Genomic DNA, 19,525 nt, shown 5'->3' with positions numbered 1-19,525 from the left:
TTTTTATTTATTTTAAATTAATGTTTTATTTATTTTTAAATTATTTTGATGTGGTAATATTAAAAATAATTTTTAAAAATAAAAAATATTATTTTAATATATTTTTAAATAAAAAAGATTTAAAGGTATTATTATTATTATTATTATTTATCTTTTTAATCCTATTTCTGGAAATAAAATACAGTGACTCCACGTCTAGTCGATGGTCCCCACTCGGGCTTCACCTCTAGACTCCTGAGTCCTGAGTAGAAAGACGAGCAAAAGATATCTTCTTTTCATTTAGAAGAACAATCTCTGCCTGTTGAGAAAAAAAAAGGATGCAGCAGGCAGCTACACCTCTCTGTTCTCATTCACTTCCATTCTCTAAATATCCCCTTGTTCCTCCTCTTCCAGCCCGACTTTCTCCCGCCCTCTTACCCCCTTCTCCTCTTCAATTACTGCCCTTCAAACCTCCACGGAGTTACCTTCCTGCCATCCTCTCCCCTCTCCACAGAACCTGTACGCGCAGACACTCTCTCTCTCTGGATACTCAAGAGATTGTTGAAACTTCAAAGAGTGAATCAGAATTTGTTGAAGTTGGGTATATTTCCAATGTTCATGGCCTCCAGGGAGAGATTTCTGTAAAACCCACTACAGATTTTCCGGAGCTACGATTTTCCAAGGTAACTGAAACTATATTCTCTCCATCTGGGTTCTTGTTCGTCGTGCATATTATGTATTGTTTTATTGTAATACTAACAATTTAAGGCCTATATTTTAGCCTGGGAGAAGATGGTTAAGGCAACTAGTTTCAGGCAAAGATGTAATTCGGGAAGTGGAGCTGGTTGAAGGAAGAGGACACCATGGACGCAAGAGTTGGATACTTAAATTTGGGGGTATTGACACTGTGGATCGGGTGAGCTTGTTCATATCTTACAGTACTCTATCTTATTCAGTTCAGTTTTCTTGGTCTGAGACTTTGTATTAGCAACATTAGATATGCGTATTAAGGTGTCATTGTGTTGTTTGATGCAAAGTTTAAGATCTTGAGCTTGCAACCATTATGGTCTAGTTTTAGTTTGAGAGCAACCATAACATGCAAAAGTGTAAAATGCTGAAGGGTCGGTCTGCTTCGAATATAGCACTTTCAGGGACCCCTCTTTTGGGCATGAGAAGTCTGATACCATCCAGGTTGTTATTATTGGATGTTGGATTTCATGTGTATTCCCTCAGTTACCTTGACATATTTTTCTGCTTCAATGAATTCCTTGTTGCAGTAGTTTTGCAATTGTTGAACCATGATTTTCATCTCTAGGAGAAAATATAGCATAGATTAAAATCTTTTTGATTTGAAAACCAACTCCTGGTGATATTCTAGTGATTTAGTGTTGTTGCTCAAAACCAAATCAGGATGTTCTTCTTAACGGCTCCATGTTAAATGTTTGGGCAACACGATTTCCGGATATAATTGATAAAATTCTCAATTCTGTGAGGCACTACCACTGTACTGCAGGATGATTCTGGTTGTAGCTCTGTGCAACTTTACTCTGGATGAAATTTTTATTTCCATGTCAGTTCATAGATATAGGGAAGCCGAGGTTGCTTTAAGATTGCAACACTAATATATTTACTCTACTCCACTCAAAATAAATCCTACCACAAAGTGACTATCTATGCAATTTTTCCTTCGTTTCGCATTGTTTAAACGGAAATGTAAAACTTATCAGTTATGTAGACATATATTAGAGATGATTACTCTATATTAGCATGAGTTCATGTATCTTATGAAAGAGATTTATGATTTGTTCAGGCTAAGCTGCTTGTTGGGTCAACTTTACTTGTAAGAGAATATGAAAGGCCAGAGTTGGAAGAAGGAGAGTTTTATTCTCGTGATCTCATCGGAATGAGAGTGATTCTTAAGGTTTGTACATTTTAAGACCTCGATATTTTGTGAAAAGTTGTTAACGTAAATACCCGTGTTTGTATCTTTGTTTCTCTCTGCCTCTAAGTTCTATATAAAGGGGCTTTGTGCAATTTAGGGTCTGTTTGTTTTGCATAAAATATTTTATGGGAAAATGTTTTCTAGATTTTCCCATGTTTGTTTTTGAAAAATGATTTCCAGAAAATGTTTCCAGTAAAATATTTTATAGTTAACCTTAAAATTAGTTCATTTAGTGAGAAATATTTTTAGTTCATGAAGTTCCATAAAATATTTTATGAATAGTAATTCATTTATATCATCAAACTATTTCAAACACCACCTCTATCTCACCACCCCTCCTCCTTCACCTCCTCTTTCACGACCATCTCACCACCACCAACTCACCATTGAAAAATATTTTACATTGAAAGTATTTTACGGGAAAACATTTCTTAAGCCAAATATTGAAAAATATTTTACATGTAAAACATTTTACGTGCAAAAGTTTTACATGTAAAATATTTTCCATTTGTAAGATATTCTACACAAAACAAACGGATCCTTAATGTCCAAAAAGTACTCCCACTCATGATTTATGCTTGGGCACTTTTATATTCATGATACAAATGAATTGTAAAATATTTTAGGCATTGAAGACCATTGTTTTCCCAAATCATCCTTCTAATGTTGTTTATGTTTTTTTATTATGAATTTTCCTTGCATATTTTCAGCATATCTTGCTTGTCTGTTCCTTATTTTTGCATTATTTGTTCTCATTTCTTCTTGTGGTGTCTGTTTGAATATTATTATCTTTTTTTTTCTGATTTATTATTGATACACCAGCTTTTATGTATCAAGACTGTAATTGCATGTCTCCTTCTCAGGAAACTGGTGAATGTGTGGGAACTGTTGTTAATGTTTTCGACAATGGAGGTAATGATCTTCTGCAGGTAATGCTCTACACATCTTCAGATGTGCCTGATGGAACCGGAAAGTCAAAAACAGCGGAAGCAGGGGTATCTGGTCATCTTGCTTGGGTACCTTTTGTTGAAGCAATTGTTCCAGATGTCAATATGAATGAAAGAGAAATGAGGATTACACCTCCGAAAGGACTTCTTGAGTTAAACCTACGCCTGGATGAGAGGTCCAAGAAAGAAAGGCGTGAGCTTGTGAGGCATACTTCTTTGTGCTCCACTTGATATGTTGTTTAAAGCTTAATTGTTGACAGAATTTCCTTCCTTACTTTTAAATGAAAGCATGTTTTATTCTCATATCTGATATACTTTTATATGAAAGCATGGTTTATTCCCATATCAGACAATTGTTTTACCTGCTCCCCCTTCCCCCACCAGCCCATGTTTTAGAGAATGGGGAGTAGCAATTTTATTTTAAACAGAATCCTACTTCTTTAGCCATAATAGGCTTTCAGATACATCTTTTCCTTGCATTTGATCTGCTACTGTCAATGTAGCACAAAGTGGGTATGATATGCTTCTTGGGCCATTTTCATTTCATATCTTGCTTCCTTTCACATCTTATGGATGCTGCTTAGTTCTTGCTAACTTTTGGTTTTTAATTTTCTCTTTATAGGATAGAAGAAAAGGACCCTCTCTCTTTTCTTTAATTCTATCTTTATCCAATTTGGTGCGCTGTTGATCAAACAGTAACGTGATACTTTAATGATCAAATTTAGGGTAGAGCCATTCAAAATTACAGGATCTGTTTCATTTCATATGCTTAGGCTACAACTGAAATGGTCTTGTAATTGAACCTTTCTGTCTATTTATCTGTACAAATACCACTATTTCCCATACTTCTGAGTATATTTTATGTATATTCAACTAGCAAAATCATTTTGAATTAAGTTTAGCTCTAACATAGGATTGAAAAGTGGAGAATGCAGACCAAGGGAACTAGCTTAGTCAACTTTTGTGAATACATTAGTAAGAGCTTTCATGTTTGATACCCGTGTGGACTGATAGTTTATTGATGCCAAGTTATTAGGGCACCATATATAAGATCTTTTTGCTGTTTCCCAATTCTAACCACCTCCCCTCCAAATTTGTGTTAGTGGCGGTAACAGCTGTGCATCTTAGTTTTAGATTCCTTATTTCTCTGCTTCTTTCTTTCTTTTTTTTGCTTCGTTTCCTTTTCTCCTTTCTTAAATAAATGCTTAAGCATATGCTTGCACTGGTTGTTGCTGGTGGCTCAGGAGCATCTTTGATACATTTCAGGAATGGAGAGAGAGAAAGAAATTCCAAAGACGCCTTATAGCAGCAAAGAAGAAACTCTGTGAAATGGAACAAAAGCATGTATTTGATGGACTAAGATATGGGGACAAATCTAAAAGGGGATTGCTGGCAGACCAGATTGTTGGTGTAAATTCCAAATTGCTTCAACAAGCCCTGGAAAATATAAAGATATCCTCTAAGAGGTGACTTTTGCATGAAGTACATATATTCTTCATGTTTGGATTCACACTGAAGGGGGACAAGATGCACATTATTGTTTCATCTGAAACAAATTTGGAGCCTATTGAATCGAGCTTCTTGTGAGGCATTAAACATATAAATACGATCACTTTTAATTGTAGAAAACCCGTATGTTTTGTATTGCTGGTTAAAGTATATGCTGCGCACATGATACTATTCAAAATAACTGTTTTTTCTGTCTCTATATTTTCCTGAATTCATATTGGTAACTCCATAGATCATGTTTTATTTATTTCTCTAGATAAAGCTGGGATTGTTAGTTCATATTTCATTAAGTCAAAATTTTGTTGAGATAAGGAAGCCTTATCAGCATTGCATACTATTTATTTTATGGACCTGTTGAATCTCTTTATTTCCTCTTTGACTTTAAGTGGTGCCAGTGCCAGATGTGTTGAGCCTCGTCTTTTTGTCTGCTTGAATCAGATGCTCTGCAACTGAGTTAATCAGTGCCACAAGAACCAAGCATATAAAAAGTTCTTTGATGATATCAAAGGAGTTCATCACTTGTGCAAATGAGGAGAAACTGGGAGCAAATTTCAAATTGCAAGAAAAAGGATTGTCTCTCATTTCTAAAGGCAAAGTGGCCATCGTTTTAGTTTTGAATGACATTGAGAAAGGAAAAGGTGATAATCCTGGAGTAGTTGACTCTGAAAGTAGTGAGAATTCACTGCTTTTCTTCCTTCAAAAATCACTTTCTGATGATCAGACATTTGTAAAGGTGATACTCATTTCTGAAATCTTGTACATAAAGCTCTTTCTATTTTTCTTTTGTGAGTACGATGGGAAGAAAATCCTTTTTGTTGTTCTATTTGCTAATGTCTTGAGGTTCTGACTGTTATTTCCCCCTCCTATTGTTATATGCATGTTAGATGAAATTTTTATTAGCATGCTTATTAAGATTGATTTTTTTTAGTTTATTTTAAGTTACAGCCTTAATGACACTTGGCAATGATCAAAGGATTTTTTCCCTTGGCATTATCTAAAGTCTTCAGAGATTTTGCAACGTGGTTTGACGAGCATGTGTTGATGGCAGATAGAAGACCGTGTGTCTGTGCCGTTGATTTTGGTTTGCCCTGCACAAGAAATCCAGGCTTTGCAGAAGCTGTTCTCAAATAATGATTACTTCGCATTTGACTCCAACAAGGTTAGTGTAGATGTTGAATCGTCACCTCTCTCTATTTAGATAACATGTAGTTGCAGATTAAAGCTGGGTTATTCAGCAACTCGATTTGCTTGAGTTATATGGATCAAAAGGCATACTGTAATGGTATAGCACTATATCAGACTATCGGTAGAGCTATAGCTGAAGTTTTGTATTGATTTCCTTAAGATTACTTATATTCTGCTTTGTTCTAATAAGGGTGGAATTATTGGGATTTTATGCTTGTTTAGGAGTGTGGTATAAGTTGCTTTTTAAAGTGCTTTTTGTTTGGAAATGCATTAAAATAATGTTTTTTTTTTTAAATTTATACACATCAAAACGATCCAAAAACATAAAAAAAAATTAAAATTAATTTGAAGCTAAAAAAAAAATCAAAACTTTTCAAAAGTATGGTTAGACTGCAATGCCAAACACCACCTTTCATCTCAAAATTCAACCTGGCCTGACCAATTGTTTGACTGTCTCCTTATATATTCAATCCATTTTTAGCCTGCATATCATATGGTTTTACTAACACTATTAGCACAGATTCTCATGGAGTTGGAATATACAGGAAGGTGATTGCTATCTCTGCAGAACTACTAGCTGTGTCTTTCAACTTGTTATGCATGCATCTGAATACGAGTCCTTGGTTCTTGTCATGTGTTAGTTGAAGTAGAAAAAACTTGCAGGTTCTCCTTCACCAGTCCAGTTTTGTTCTTTGTTCTTCAATCTTTAAAGGTTTCAACCCTCTCACAGGTATGGTTTTTGGAAGAAGAGAAAATTCCAGTTGTTAGTAGTTCTGAAGAAGAAGGGAAGAGACATAAAATCATGATGAAGTCGCCATGGGAAATACTGCAATCACCAGTTGGATCTGGAGGAGTTATTAGCTTGCTTTCTTCTGTCAATATTCCTGAGAATCTCAGCAAAATGGGCGTGGAGTATATTGAGGTTAGACGTGTCCTTTCAATTTTATTCGTGTGTTTAATATGAAATTTAACACCATCCAAATTACAAACTAGTGGGACAAAAAACTTCTGCTAGTGGGTAGCACCTTTTTTTTCTCGCAATATCATGCTAGAAGGATTGTACGCGGATATCAACAATCTGCATCAGGCAGCATATTTGAGGTTTATAAAATAACTCTGCATGAAGTAAAAACAAACCTTTGTATCATCATTCTCCTATTATCTGCAATCACAGCATGCTAAGACCACAGACATGCTTTTCAAATAACCAAACTGATCATCAAATTCTCCATGGTATAACCTTCCAAAGAAATATGGCTTTCTCATCATGATAGACAACTTTTGGTCGTCTCTTGGGGAATAGATGATTTCAGCCTAGGTAAATGATAGAGCTCTGTATCAAGATTATAGATTTCAACGTCACATCTGTGTGTGATTGCCGTGACAGTTATTTGACTAGTTGCAGCACCTTCTTCCAGATATGCAGTAGCAGCCAAAATTGTGTTACTGGGAGTCCACTTCTACTTGGGTTTGTCGAGTCCCGCAAAGCAGAAATAGGGATCAAAATCGTTGAAGATACAAAAGATTTAGAAGAAAGTTTTGACATGATATTTTCCTTGAATTTCATGAGGTTGCTGGCGCAACAAATCCATAAACTCCAGTTCTATGCAATCCCAAAGCCAAATCTGCATGTGGAGATGGTTGGCAAGGAGTGGATTGATGTTGTCCCGTCATCTCCCAACTCATATGAACTTCGTTCTTCTATTTACAGTTCCTTGAATGCTTGTCCCCTGGAGAAGATTTGTGTAATGGAAATAACAGAATAACAAGAATTTTTTATTTTGCCCCCCCCCCCTCCCCCCAAAATGTATAGGATTGTGTGTAAATCAAATTATATGGGATTAGTTCTATGTAATTATTTTTCCCGGAAAATCATTTGAGCGGAGAGGTGGACAGAGAACAGTGGGAGACATCAGTTAGCATGGCTCCTGCTCAAGGGTGACCCTCAAATGGAAAATGGAGAAATGGTTCCAGTTTTTTAGAGTTTTTTTTTTTAAAAAAAAGAAATAAAAATCGTTCCATATTTAATTAAATATAGTTCATTATTATGATCTAAATATAGTTCGAACTAGAAGACGAAGTGACCAAAAAATCTAATTATGCTATTGTTTCAAATAGTATTATGACTTTTTTATATTGATGCTAACCATTTCTTTATAAATAATTATGTAATGGTCTAATCTATAGAATTTTAAAAATAATTTGCTCAGGAATATTTAGTGAGAATAATAAAATTATTTTTAAATTTTTAATGATTTTCTTAAATTTATTCTTCTTGAATTTTTCATATACGTATATTAAAATAATCAAGTTATGATTATTTTATTTTTTAATTGAAACTTGCTTTTACACTCAAAATAAGTTTTCACTTAAAAAATAATACTTCTCATAAAAAGTTTTTTTTTGTTAGAATAAAAAAGAAATGCATGAATAAAAAAATTAAAAGTTTTATTAAAAATATACATTTTTTTCTTTTTAGTTCATATTGTTTTAGTTCATTCCAATATTTTTTTATGATTATTTTTTTTATTCAAAGAACTATGCCACTAATATCAGAAAAAAAAAACATCAAAACAAAAATAATGATATTGAATAAGAAAAAACAATATTTGTGAAAAGAATTTCTCTTTCCTACATAATTTTAGCTATTTATTTTTATGAGAGTTTATTTTTATTATCATATAATTAAATAAAAAAAATAGATTTTACAAAGCAAAATTATTAAATTCAGTCGAGTTTATGACTTAGATCATAAGGTAGACGGGTTTAAAAATCTAAAATAGTCTAAAAGGAGGCCGTATTAGGGCTAGTTGAACGTTTGATACTTAAAAGAAAAAACATCTCATTTTCAACAACAACTGAAATAAAACATATAATAAGAGAAATACACTTTAATTTTTATAGTAATTCAGATAATTATTTGCTTCACTCCTTAAACCTCTCATTCAAGTATTCATAATTAAATTATAGTTTTTTTAGTGCGAAAGATCTTGTTGATCATACTAATTTTTTTTTTAAGATCAAGACTAAAAAAAACTTATAATCACAATCTTTTCAGGGATCAAGATTTAAACATTTTAAATAGCTCACCACTAAAGATTATTGACATTTACAATTTAAAAATAGATAAAACTCTCATAAAAATTATCACACTTCATAAGAGAAGATCACAAAGAAATAAATTCAAGTCTTTATAGAGATATGATATAGCTCGAGAATGGAAAGATGAAAAAAAGTTTTTTTGAAATATTAAAACAATAAGTGTGTAAGATTGTAAAATTGTTAGAGAAATTTCATATGAAGTCAAACTATTCATGCCTATTTGGGAATGTAGTTTCAGTTGCTTTTTAAAATACTTTTCATTTAAATATATTAAAATAATATTTTTTTATTTTTGAAATCAGCGCATCAAAATGATCTAAAAATACTAAAAAAAATATTAATTTAAAGTAAATAAAAAAATAAAATTTTTTAAATTTAGATCTTAGCTTTTTTTGATATTTTTTATGCAAAAAAAATTGATCCGCGACATCATGCGAATCATGTAACTAATAGAGATATAATCTAGCTCGAGAATGGAAAGATGAACAAAAGTTTTTTAGAATATTAAAACAATAAGTGTGTAAGGTTATAAAATAATTAGAGAAATCTCATATGAAGTCAAACACAAAGTTATAAAACTTGATTAACTGTTACTAACATAAAAGTAGATTTCATGCAATAATGTTTATGCTCTTCATTTAAAATGAAAATGGGTGATAACACAAAAATGGGTGATAAATTTATTTTGTAACGTCAAATTAAATTTTATAAAAGCTTAATTACATGAGCTTAGATATCTTCAAATCATATTTGCATTCAAAAAATTCATATTACTTGAAATTAGTGTGGATAAAATCCGATAACGTTAAAACCTTTGATATACATATTAAATCCATCAATTATTGTTATTTTTAAAATAATTCAGCTGTCGGTGTTTAAAGATTTTTGAGCTAACACATGTTAGCCTTGGTGTACTCCGATTTAACCTATAATGTCTTTTTTTTATTGAAAAAATATTAAGATAATATTGTATTGAATTAATTTAAAAAAATTATGAGTTTGATTGGTCAACTAAATCAAGTATAAATATGCTAAATTGATTGAATTAACTTTTATTTAATTTAATTTAAAACCTAAACTGAATTAGAAACTGGATTAATAAATAAATCATCAAATTAATATATCAAATAAAATCCAAGTTTAATAACATTATAATTTTTTTTTTACAAAAATACGTAGACGGGCAACCATGCCAGCGACAACAAAAAGTCCAAGAAAAATAAAGAAAAATCGTCTAAAATGGCGTTGTCTAAACAATGGGCTTCCAAAGAATCCCATATGGCCCAACCACCATCTACTGTTTCCAAACAAACAGGTTCATGCCAGGTAATCAAGAGAACCACAATTCTCCACCGTTGATCTTTTTAAATTTGATCCGAGTGGAAAAAAACCCTAATATGCTTTGCTTCTCGCTTTATATAAAGCTGGAGCTAAACCTCAGAGGTTGAAACCTCGGCGGCGTAGCAAATCACTGTGAGTTGTCTTTCTTATTTTCGTCTGGTCTTTCTGAAATCCCATTACAATATAATATGTAAATAGCTAACAAAGATAAGTGGTTCGTGTTTTGTTTAAACGCAGGAAGGTAAGTGAAAATGGCGGTGCCGTTGCTTACGAAGAAGATTGTTAAGAAGAGAGTTAAGAAGTTCAAGAGGCCACAAAGTGACCGCAAGATCTCTGTCAAGGTATATGTATACGTAGCTGATCCTTTTGTTTTTGCTTAGAACATCTGGGAGTGGGTATTGAAAGGAAAATGATGATAATTGTTGTCGCCCCAGTCTTACTTGCACTTTGAGATGCAAGGTGGTGATTGACTTTTCTTTGTCTGATTCCTTTTCTTCATATTTTTTTTTAAAAAATTGGTCTTTTCTTTTAGCCTTGAAATGAAGAGCCCATTTGACACCCAGTCTCACTTGCTTCTTTCTTTGGTTGCAACGTGGTGAGCTAGCGATCGACTATCTGATCCCTTCTATAGGCTAAACAACTACTTTTTTTCCCGAGTAATTTTATTGTGTTCTTGTGTTTTTCTTCTTCTTTAAAATTTTGCGAATTATAATTTTATTTATTTTTCGGGGCGTGTGGTTGGATTCTGTTTTACTGGATTTTGAGGGACACGGTGATACCTTTTGACACTCCGTCTTTCCTTCATCTATCGATGGAAGGTGGTGATAAAGATTGACCTTTTAGCTGATCCCTTAATACCTGAAACAATTTCTTTCCCCTTTTATTTATTTCTTTGTTAACGTGTGAAACCTTTTTATGGTTTTCTTGTTTCGTTGACAAGATAGTAGTTCTTGTCTTTTTATCTTTTTTCTTTTGCTGTGTTTGAAGGATATGATGAAGCATTTTTGACACCCAGTCTTATTTCCTAATGGAAGCTGGTGATTAACCTTTTTTTATCTGATCCTTCATGGCAAATAGTGACTTCTTATCCTTGTACTTTTATTTTTTACGAGTATGGTTTTCAATTCTGGAGATATGCAAGGAGGCGTGATGATATGTATCCACTTTCCCTGCAATAAGATGATGAATTTTATACATGCACTACCATCTGATCTCTCTGCATATCTATGTAGCTGTTTATTGTATTTTTTTAAAATTTAATATTTTCTGTTCTTTTTGCCACTGCAATCTATGATGCAAATTGTTTTTTAGTTCTGATTATCCTGTGATGATCATAAAAATCACCATCTTTCGACTGAGGCTGCAGAATTTGATTAAAATTGTTTGTCGTGTTTTTTAGTGCTTAGTGTCTCGTCTATAAATTTCTTAGAGAGGTTTGCCCATGGTATCTAATGTCCAGAATCTATATTCGTGGCTGGACATTTCGTTTTAAGGGCAGAAATAAATTCCAAACAGGTTTTGCGACACAGTTAGCTGGTCTATACAAGCTTTACTGTTACTGTATCCCTGCTTACATCTTTCTATTGAATTCATTTGTTTCCTTGCCATTTTCTTGTCTCCCCTCTCTCGTCTACTACAAGCTTACCTAATTTATTACCTTTGAGTCTTTACTGGTTTCTATCCAGTGGCTGACACTGTTTTTCTTTTCGTTTTGGTTTACATGCTCATATTAGCTAGCCTGGCTATCTATTTTACCAGTTAGCTGGTCTCTGCAAATACTCTATGAATATTCTTTATAAACTTTTACTAGGAAATTGCTGCTGACAACTAATTAAATCTTCAACAGACAAACTGGCGCAGACCGAAAGGTATTGATTCTCGTGTCCGAAGAAAGTTCAAGGGATGTACTCTAATGCCCAATATTGGCTATGGTTCTGACAAGAAGACTCGTCATTATCTTCCAAACGGTTTCAAGAAATTTGTTGTCCACAATGTCAAGGAGCTTGAAGTACTGATGATGCACAACAGGTGAAAAATACAGATGAGATCATGTTGGAGTGTGTTATTCCAGGGTAGAAATTCACTTGTTTGGTCATTAATCTATATTTTCCGTCACGTTTTCCAGGACTTACTGCGCTGAGATAGCACATAATGTGTCGACAAGGAAGAGAAAAGAGATCGTGGAGCGAGCTGCTCAGCTTGACGTTGTTGTTACGAACAAGCTTGCCAGGTTGCGCAGCCAGGAGGATGAATGAAGTGGATCCTGAAATAGTGTGTTTAGCAGTAATAAATTATTTCTTTATCAATTTTGCTGATTGTGTCGTTTTCCAGTCACTGGTGCTCGTTGAATTAGGATCCTCGTTATGCAAAGGTTACTGTTTTTATCGATTTTGTATGAGATAAATCTGATTTTATTGTTTCCGAGTCAGCTGACCGAAAAGTTTTTTGTTTGTTTTTAATTAAGCAAGGCTATTTATTTTTTGTATATAGTAAAATGCCATGCGCTGCTGCAGAGCGATTTTCAAAACCTATTTTTACTTAATTCCATGATAATGAGAATAATTATTTTAAGGAGTTCAAATGATTGAAATCATATATAAAATTATGAAAACCACATTAAAAAACTTCAATATCATTTAAAAATATTTAATAGTTGGATTATTTTAAAAGTCATACCAATTAATTATATGAATAGCCTTTTTTCTTTGTTTTAAGATATAACAAATAGAAGAAAAGAGACGAAGTATCTAGCCTAGCCTGCTTGAGCTTTCTTTTCATGGTGTTAAAAAGAGATTAGTATCTACCTATCTCACGATCCCGACCCCTGTTACTACAATCCAGTTCTCTTGTCTTGTTAATCTAATCAGTCGAATGACTATCCCGCATGCTCATCTTCTTAAAAGTTGCTTCTTATTATTATTATTATTATTTTGCTAATAGCTTTCTCCTGCCGACTTTTGTTCAATCACCCGCAATATCAACCTTTCCACTAATAATATAATAATACATAACAACTAAGAATTTTATTTTCGAACCAACATATGATGAAAAATAATTATTTTCTATCATTACTCCACTTATCATGAGGTAGGCTCATGTGATCGAGGTGTATATACATTTTGAGTTGCCAAGTAAACACATGTTTATTCACAAGGTCATAGATCACAAACAAAAATCATAACATACACTCCCCCACACTCTTCATTCTCCTTTTATTTCCTAAACATTATTTATCTTTTACAAGAAATACCTAGCCCATAGATAAAGACCATATTCAAAGTCTAAACACTTCAACCTAAGATGTAGCCATGAAAAACCTAAAATTAAATGTAAAGTTTTTATAACCTCGTTACTGGCATTGTCTATGAAAAACTTAAACAAAAGCTATTTTATTCTAGTTTTACTCTTCACCTAAAAGTTCTTTTCATGGTTGACTTAGAAATGCCAGGTCATATGAGAGCAATCGATCCCTAAATTGTAGGTGCTCCAGTTCCTCCAAATCTCTAACAAATTACTCATTAAGTGAAAATCGTTAATGATATTGTTTTAATTATACAACAATAACTTCACACTCTTCCACCTTTTCTTTTAACAAAAAACACAGCACCTAACTCTATTTTATACACCATTAAATGAATAGAGACAACTCAGATTCTCTAAAAAAATAGGACATAACAATGTGTAAGCAAGTAGGCACGAGGACACTTGTACTCCAACCATTTGAAAAGATGCTCATGTTATAAAGAGCATTCCTTAATAAGTCTTAGCCATATAAATGAATATCTTCATCAATCTTCCTCTAAGCCTTACTTATGTACTCATTATAAAAAAAGACCTCGATGCAAGATGAAATCAATAATTATACGAGCTCTTGAGAATGAACTCCACCCTTGTCAAATAGGAGATTTTCCACTTTACCATCGAGTGTTACATACCCATCTCTTTAAAGATTATTTATCTATCAAAGCTAACTCAAACAACTTTAGTGAATTTACATACCCAAGACAAGAGAGTATATAGAAAATGCAAAGCATCCTATAGTTTATAATACAAGATAACATCATTATGTGTAATGTCCTTGCAATAACATTTCATAGATATGCTCGGGTGTGGTACCATGACCTAGAGCTTGGCTTCATCCTTAACATTCACGCACCAAACTCATATCCATCTTTAGTACAAACATACTAATTAAAAAGAGCACAACTAATCTCTTTTCCATCATGCAATTAGAAGATAAGATCACCAAAGCATATCTCCTAGGGGTTAATGAGGAAATGCTTTATGAGAAGTCTACTCAAATCCATTGCTATTGAAGCCCTGGTTAGTGGAGTCTAAAACTATTTTTTATGGGAACAACTATATACTCTTCCTAATTGAACTCTCCTTAAAGTAAAACATGTAATGAAAAAAAAATTTGAGTAGAAAAAAATGAGCATGACAAGGTAAGAACACCCCATTTCCAACAGTATAGAGCAAAATCTCCCAAATACAAAAACTTGGTCATGCTATTGCATCCTTTTTTGGCAGTCATCAATTTGCATGTATGTTTTAACAAAAAGCTTCATCAGGCTTGGTTCAAGTCCAAGAACTTTAGCCTACAAGAAAAAATTGTTGTTAGCTAAATATAGTTATAAAAAAAAACAAATAAAAAAAGGATGCAATTAAAAAAGAATCTTACCATCCGCTTTGCATGCGAAATGAATGGAATAGAGCCGCTAGTGTCGTGGTAATGGAACCGTGAACACGCTGGTTCCGGTTCTTCACATCGGAGTGTGATCATCACACAAAATGATCGGACATCTCGTGCTGAATATATTCCACCCATATAGCCTTCAAGATGTATGAAGGTCTAAATTCCTTCCAAACCGCCACCTTCTTCCAATCTGGAAAATCTCTTTCTTACGCATATTGTTTGGCTTCTTTTGTGCTTCGTACAAAAAATCACATAACCTATATGGTACAAATGAGTTATATGTTAGTAAATGAATAATAAAATTGAATAAAAAAATTAAAAAATTTATCTTGATTTCAATCTTACCTAGTTACAAAGCGATTCTCCCAAACCCTCATTGCAATAACGTTGTTAGCTTTATCCCATTCAAAATTTTCCTTGCAGTTAAATTTTTTACTAGAAATTTTTTATTAATATTAATAAACTAACTGAATTAGCATAATAATAAAATATTTAAGTTAATAATAATCTTAAATCTTTTGAACCATGTATCAATCATCAGTTTCTATTTAGGATGTTTGCAAACCTCACTCAATTGAAACAATTGAATTTCCATTGATGATTTCATCGTTCATGTTATGATTCTGGTAGCCTTAATATTTGTAAATCTGAAATTGACAATGTTGCTAGAAATTATTTTTTAAAAAATTATTAACATGTCGATGTGAAGGGAAAACAAACTTATATTGAAACGTTGTTTTTTTTATTGAGCCTTGTACTTCCGGGTAAATGGATCCCGCTGTGAAGGGAACCCTCTTTGACATGGCGACATCACACTCGACAAGCTAGCGTTGAGCGTGGCTGTCAATGTCTCAGGTGCATGTTCTTGGTTGACACCTAACGACTCATGGTCGTCAGAAGCGCTGCTAAAAGAACTAGCAACGATCATATTCGTATGGCGTGCTATTGACTTTCCCCCTGGACATCTACATAAATTAAAGAATTAAGATACTGTAAACCATTCCCATTTTAAAAAATCCAGCAACACCTTTTCTATACGGAGGATTACCTAAAATTTTAAAACCTTCAAATACAGAACAATTTAAATTGAATTGCTATAAACCAATTGATTTTATTTCAATCTATATCAATTCAATAATTTCAATTATGTTAATTTAATCATATTTTTAATTAACTTTGCTACAACCATTTACTAAATGATTATAAGAGATTAATATAAACACATTAAAGAATATATAGTATCAATATTTCATGTTAAAAACTATTCATTTATCATTTATGTAACTATTATCATCTCATCTCTTCTCATCACAATAAAATAATTCATAATTAAATAATTTAATATAGTTAATCCTATAATATAGCCCAAGAAACCAACGACAACACAACAATCATACTGGGACAAATTCTAAGGCTATAAGGTAAATGAAAGGAAAATGAATTTTAAAATTCACAATGATTGTGATATATATATATATATATATATATTTCTTTTAAGTTATAAATTTGGGGGACAAATATGTCATTTGCTCATCAAGGACACCCACCTGATTCGTTTGGAAGTCTTGGACGGGCAGAGAACGACGCCGTTCATCCCAAAAGCGATCAAAACGAAACTAGAGAGAATCAATCTCATTGATCAAGAACAGGACCAGAGAGAGAGAGAGAGAGAGCGAGAGAGAGAGGGTTTTGCGAAAAAGAGGAAGGTCTTTGTGTGTGTGGGAAAAAAGTTGGTGGTTAAATCTGAGTGTTAGAGATGGTGTTGGTATTGGCGCTGGGGGATCTACACATACCCCACAGAGCACCTGATCTCCCTGCAAAGTTCAAGTCCATGCTTGTTCCTGGCAAGATCCAGCACATCATTTGCACTGGCAATCTTTCTATCAAAGTATCTCTTCTTTTTCATTTAATTAACCTTGTTTAATTCTACTATTGTATTATAAATAATGGGTTTCCTTCGCCTCTATCTCAGTTCACTTATAATTGGATTCTTATTATTTGGTCAAATCAAATCCTTTTTTTTCTTTTTTTATATCATCACTGTATCCTTGCTTCATTGAATTTGAAAACATTAATGCTGATGGCCTTTTCACTTGGACTAAACCTCTGTAGGATATTTCCCGTTTGGCAAACTTTCTAGGAGCTGGGTTTAACCCAACAGCTTGATGTTTGACTAAAGTAATTTTGGTTGCTAATGTATTAAACTACTATCCTGCTCTCATGTTAGGCTCTTAGATGCATCTCAATGGTCAACCTTGTGATTGCAGAGTTGCCCATCTTGGCTTTTTCGGCATTGTCTCTGGTTTTTGAATCCTAGGAGCCTTGGTTTTTATAGTCCAAGTGTTCTCCTTTTGGAAATTAAAAGAACCCCATCAACTTGTTTGCCGATAGCAGTTTGAATGTCTTTTGAGATAGTGCATATCCACAAGAAGCATTTAAGCACCAGTTCTGTTTAACTTACTGAAATAAATTTCACCAACTCTTTTTTTACTTGTGAGATTTTCAGGAAGTTCATGACTACTTGAAGACTCTTTGCCCTGACTTACATATCACTCGAGGTGAATATGATGAAGATACTCGATATCCAGAGACCAAAACATTAACTATTGGTCAATTCAAGTTGGGACTGTGCCATGGTCATCAGGTTTGATTTCCTATCTCTCCTACTTTATTTTTATTTCTTTTTTCCCTAAACATAGTTCATTTGTCTATTTTACTAGCATACGATGCCTGTTGCATTCTTCCCAGCATAAACAGGATGTTACACTAGATCCTCATGCTATTCTAAATTTGTGGCCTTTTTGTACAACACTCGAATATAACAACCTCTTTTTCAGTTGTTGTGGTTCATTAGACATGTAATTTTTTCCGTGGTGCAATTTTTCTTTCCGTGTCAGCTAAGATTAAGATGTCTCTTTGTCAAACCTTATTCTTGTTTTCATTTGTCCTTAATTTGTCAAACTTTCTTCGATAAAATTAACCTGATTTTTTAATTAGTGCTGCCACTATCGTCATATTCATGTAATTCGCCACTGGTTCATTGCTCATAGCTTTAGGACTTCAACTGATATTTTTGGGAATACCTCACCTTTCATTGTTAAGCATTTATTACCTTTTTGGTGTGAAACTTCCTTGAGTAGACATCAAGTGTGATGTATATCCATTTCCCCTAGTTACTTCTTCCTCTGTTTGTTTGATTTGTCATTTTATGAAGTAAGAAAGAACAAAGATAGTTGCAAAGATGAGACGAAGTCCTCTCCATTCTTTCCTGTGTTGTTGTAAATCCCATTGGCACCCATCTTGCTTATTCTTGATCGGAACATCCGCTAGCCTCATAATTTGTATTCTTGAAAAACCATATTGTGCTGGCAAAGGCCAAAGCTTTTGTAGAAAGTTAATGATTTGTTTGTCATGAGTGCTGTGCAGATTTTGTGATGAGTTTCATCCTGTAATTTCTAGTTTTGTTTTGTTGGTTTGATGTTTTAAAGGTTGTTCCGTGGGGGGATTTGGACTCACTAGCAATGCTCCAGAGGCAGCTGGATGTGGACATACTTGTGACCGGTCATACCCATCAATTCACAGCTTACAAACACGAGGGAGGTGTTGTTATAAACCCAGGGTCTGCCACCGGTGCCTACAGCAACATTACCTATGATGTGAACCCAAGCTTTGTCCTCATGGACATTGATGGCCTACGTGTTGTGGTGTATGTTTACGAGCTCATTGATGGCGAGGTTAAAGTTGACAAGATTGATTTTAAGAAGACGACTGCTGCCACTCACTCCGCTCATTGAATCTGCAGCCTGCAGGTTTTTTATTTTTTCCTTTTCTTTTCCTGGTATTGTATTTGGATTCCTTGAAATGAAATGTGATCCACTATTTGTGCATATTTGAGTGGAGAAAGCCTTTGGTTCATTTATGAGTTATGACAATTTAGAACCATCAATGAAATTTATAGTTTATGAATAATGATTTATTGAGAAAGAAGAAAGCTGATGACCAACCATGGTCCTGCATTTGAATTCAACACTATTTTTCTCAGTCAAGTTGTCATGGTTCTCTTCTGGTTAATTTGCAATGTATGTCGTGTATTATTCCTTTGGTTTCTTGTGTGCTGCAAAGCCTCCACTGGCAAGAATTCCTAATCGATCTCACTGCGTCTTCCATATTGAGTTCGTCCATGTAAGCTTGTACCTGCGAACTTTCTAAGAAATATGATAAGCAAGAGCCGGCACGGATATTGATGGGATAGAATAGAAAGAAACCGATCGAGTTTGTGAGAGAGAGGAGTCGGCTGTTTTTTTAATTATTATTTTTTGTTAAAAAATGTATTAATATAATTTTTTTTTATTTTTAAAAATAATTTTTGATATTAGTGAATTTAACAAATATAAAAAAAATAATTTAAAATTTTAAAAAACCTTAAGTGGGCAATGATTTTCTAACTAATAATCCTCCAACAATATAATCTTATATCTATAAAGCATGATAATATAATTTAAGCAAACATTATTTAGCTATTTTTAAACATTTATATATATCAAATATTAAATTTTGTTTATTTTTTTATTTTTTTTTATGTTTTGGGATTGTTTTAATGTATTGATATAAAAAATAATATTTTAAAAATAAAAAAATTATATTTCAAAGTAAAAAATAAAAAAACAATCGCTATCATACTTCTAAATATCCTCTTAACAATTAAAAAGTTATATTCAACATCCAGATCCAAACATTATACAAACATTCAAATTTTCTTTATTAAATTCTTTTGAGTGTAAAGTGTGTTCATAAGATCGCTCAAAGAATGATTTAGTTTCAGTT

General features: G+C 33.1%; 3 protein-coding genes and 4 non-coding genes across 7 annotated transcripts; all 7 read left to right on the top strand.

Annotated features, from left to right (window-relative positions):
- Positions 1-249: 249 nt before the first annotated feature.
- LOC133681112 (uncharacterized) lies at positions 250-7,354 on the top strand. Its single transcript, XM_062104220.1, has 9 exons — positions 250-662; positions 761-895; positions 1,790-1,900; positions 2,785-3,069; positions 4,135-4,334; positions 4,816-5,110; positions 5,426-5,536; positions 6,293-6,484; positions 6,981-7,354. The coding sequence occupies exons 1-9, from the start codon at positions 318-320 to the stop codon at positions 7,326-7,328; spliced, it is 2,022 nt and encodes a 673-aa protein (XP_061960204.1). The 5' UTR covers positions 250-317; the 3' UTR covers positions 7,329-7,354.
- Positions 7,355-9,994: 2,640 nt separating this feature from the next.
- LOC133680766 (large ribosomal subunit protein eL32z) lies at positions 9,995-12,464 on the top strand. The gene is made up of 4 exons (XM_062103750.1): positions 9,995-10,137; positions 10,243-10,346; positions 11,852-12,033; positions 12,131-12,464. The coding sequence occupies exons 2-4, from the start codon at positions 10,257-10,259 to the stop codon at positions 12,258-12,260; spliced, it is 402 nt and encodes a 133-aa protein (XP_061959734.1). The 5' UTR covers positions 9,995-10,137; positions 10,243-10,256; the 3' UTR covers positions 12,261-12,464.
- LOC133681209 (small nucleolar RNA U31b) lies at positions 10,411-10,493 on the top strand. Its single transcript, XR_009836459.1, has one exon. It is a non-coding gene; the product is annotated as a small nucleolar RNA U31b (small nucleolar RNA).
- LOC133681212 (small nucleolar RNA U31b) lies at positions 10,992-11,068 on the top strand. Its single transcript, XR_009836461.1, has one exon. It is a non-coding gene; the product is annotated as a small nucleolar RNA U31b (small nucleolar RNA).
- LOC133681242 (small nucleolar RNA Z195/SNORD33/SNORD32 family) lies at positions 11,145-11,222 on the top strand. The gene has a single exon (XR_009836477.1). It is a non-coding gene; the product is annotated as a small nucleolar RNA Z195/SNORD33/SNORD32 family (small nucleolar RNA).
- LOC133681243 (small nucleolar RNA Z196/R39/R59 family) lies at positions 11,288-11,370 on the top strand. Its single transcript, XR_009836478.1, has one exon. It is a non-coding gene; the product is annotated as a small nucleolar RNA Z196/R39/R59 family (small nucleolar RNA).
- Positions 12,465-16,269: 3,805 nt separating the features above from the next.
- Positions 16,270-18,670, top strand: LOC133681038 (vacuolar protein sorting-associated protein 29). The gene is made up of 3 exons (XM_062104125.1): positions 16,270-16,589; positions 17,208-17,345; positions 18,190-18,670. Exons 1-3 carry the CDS (start codon positions 16,458-16,460, stop codon positions 18,493-18,495), a joined length of 576 nt encoding a protein of 191 aa, XP_061960109.1. The 5' UTR covers positions 16,270-16,457; the 3' UTR covers positions 18,496-18,670.
- The last annotated feature ends 855 nt before the right edge of the window (positions 18,671-19,525 follow it).

Source organism: Populus nigra, chromosome 1 (assembly GCF_951802175.1).
Source record: "Populus nigra chromosome 1, ddPopNigr1.1, whole genome shotgun sequence".
NCBI lineage: Eukaryota > Viridiplantae > Streptophyta > Magnoliopsida > Malpighiales > Salicaceae > Populus > Populus nigra.
This window is presented reverse-complemented; position numbering and strand designations above follow the sequence as displayed.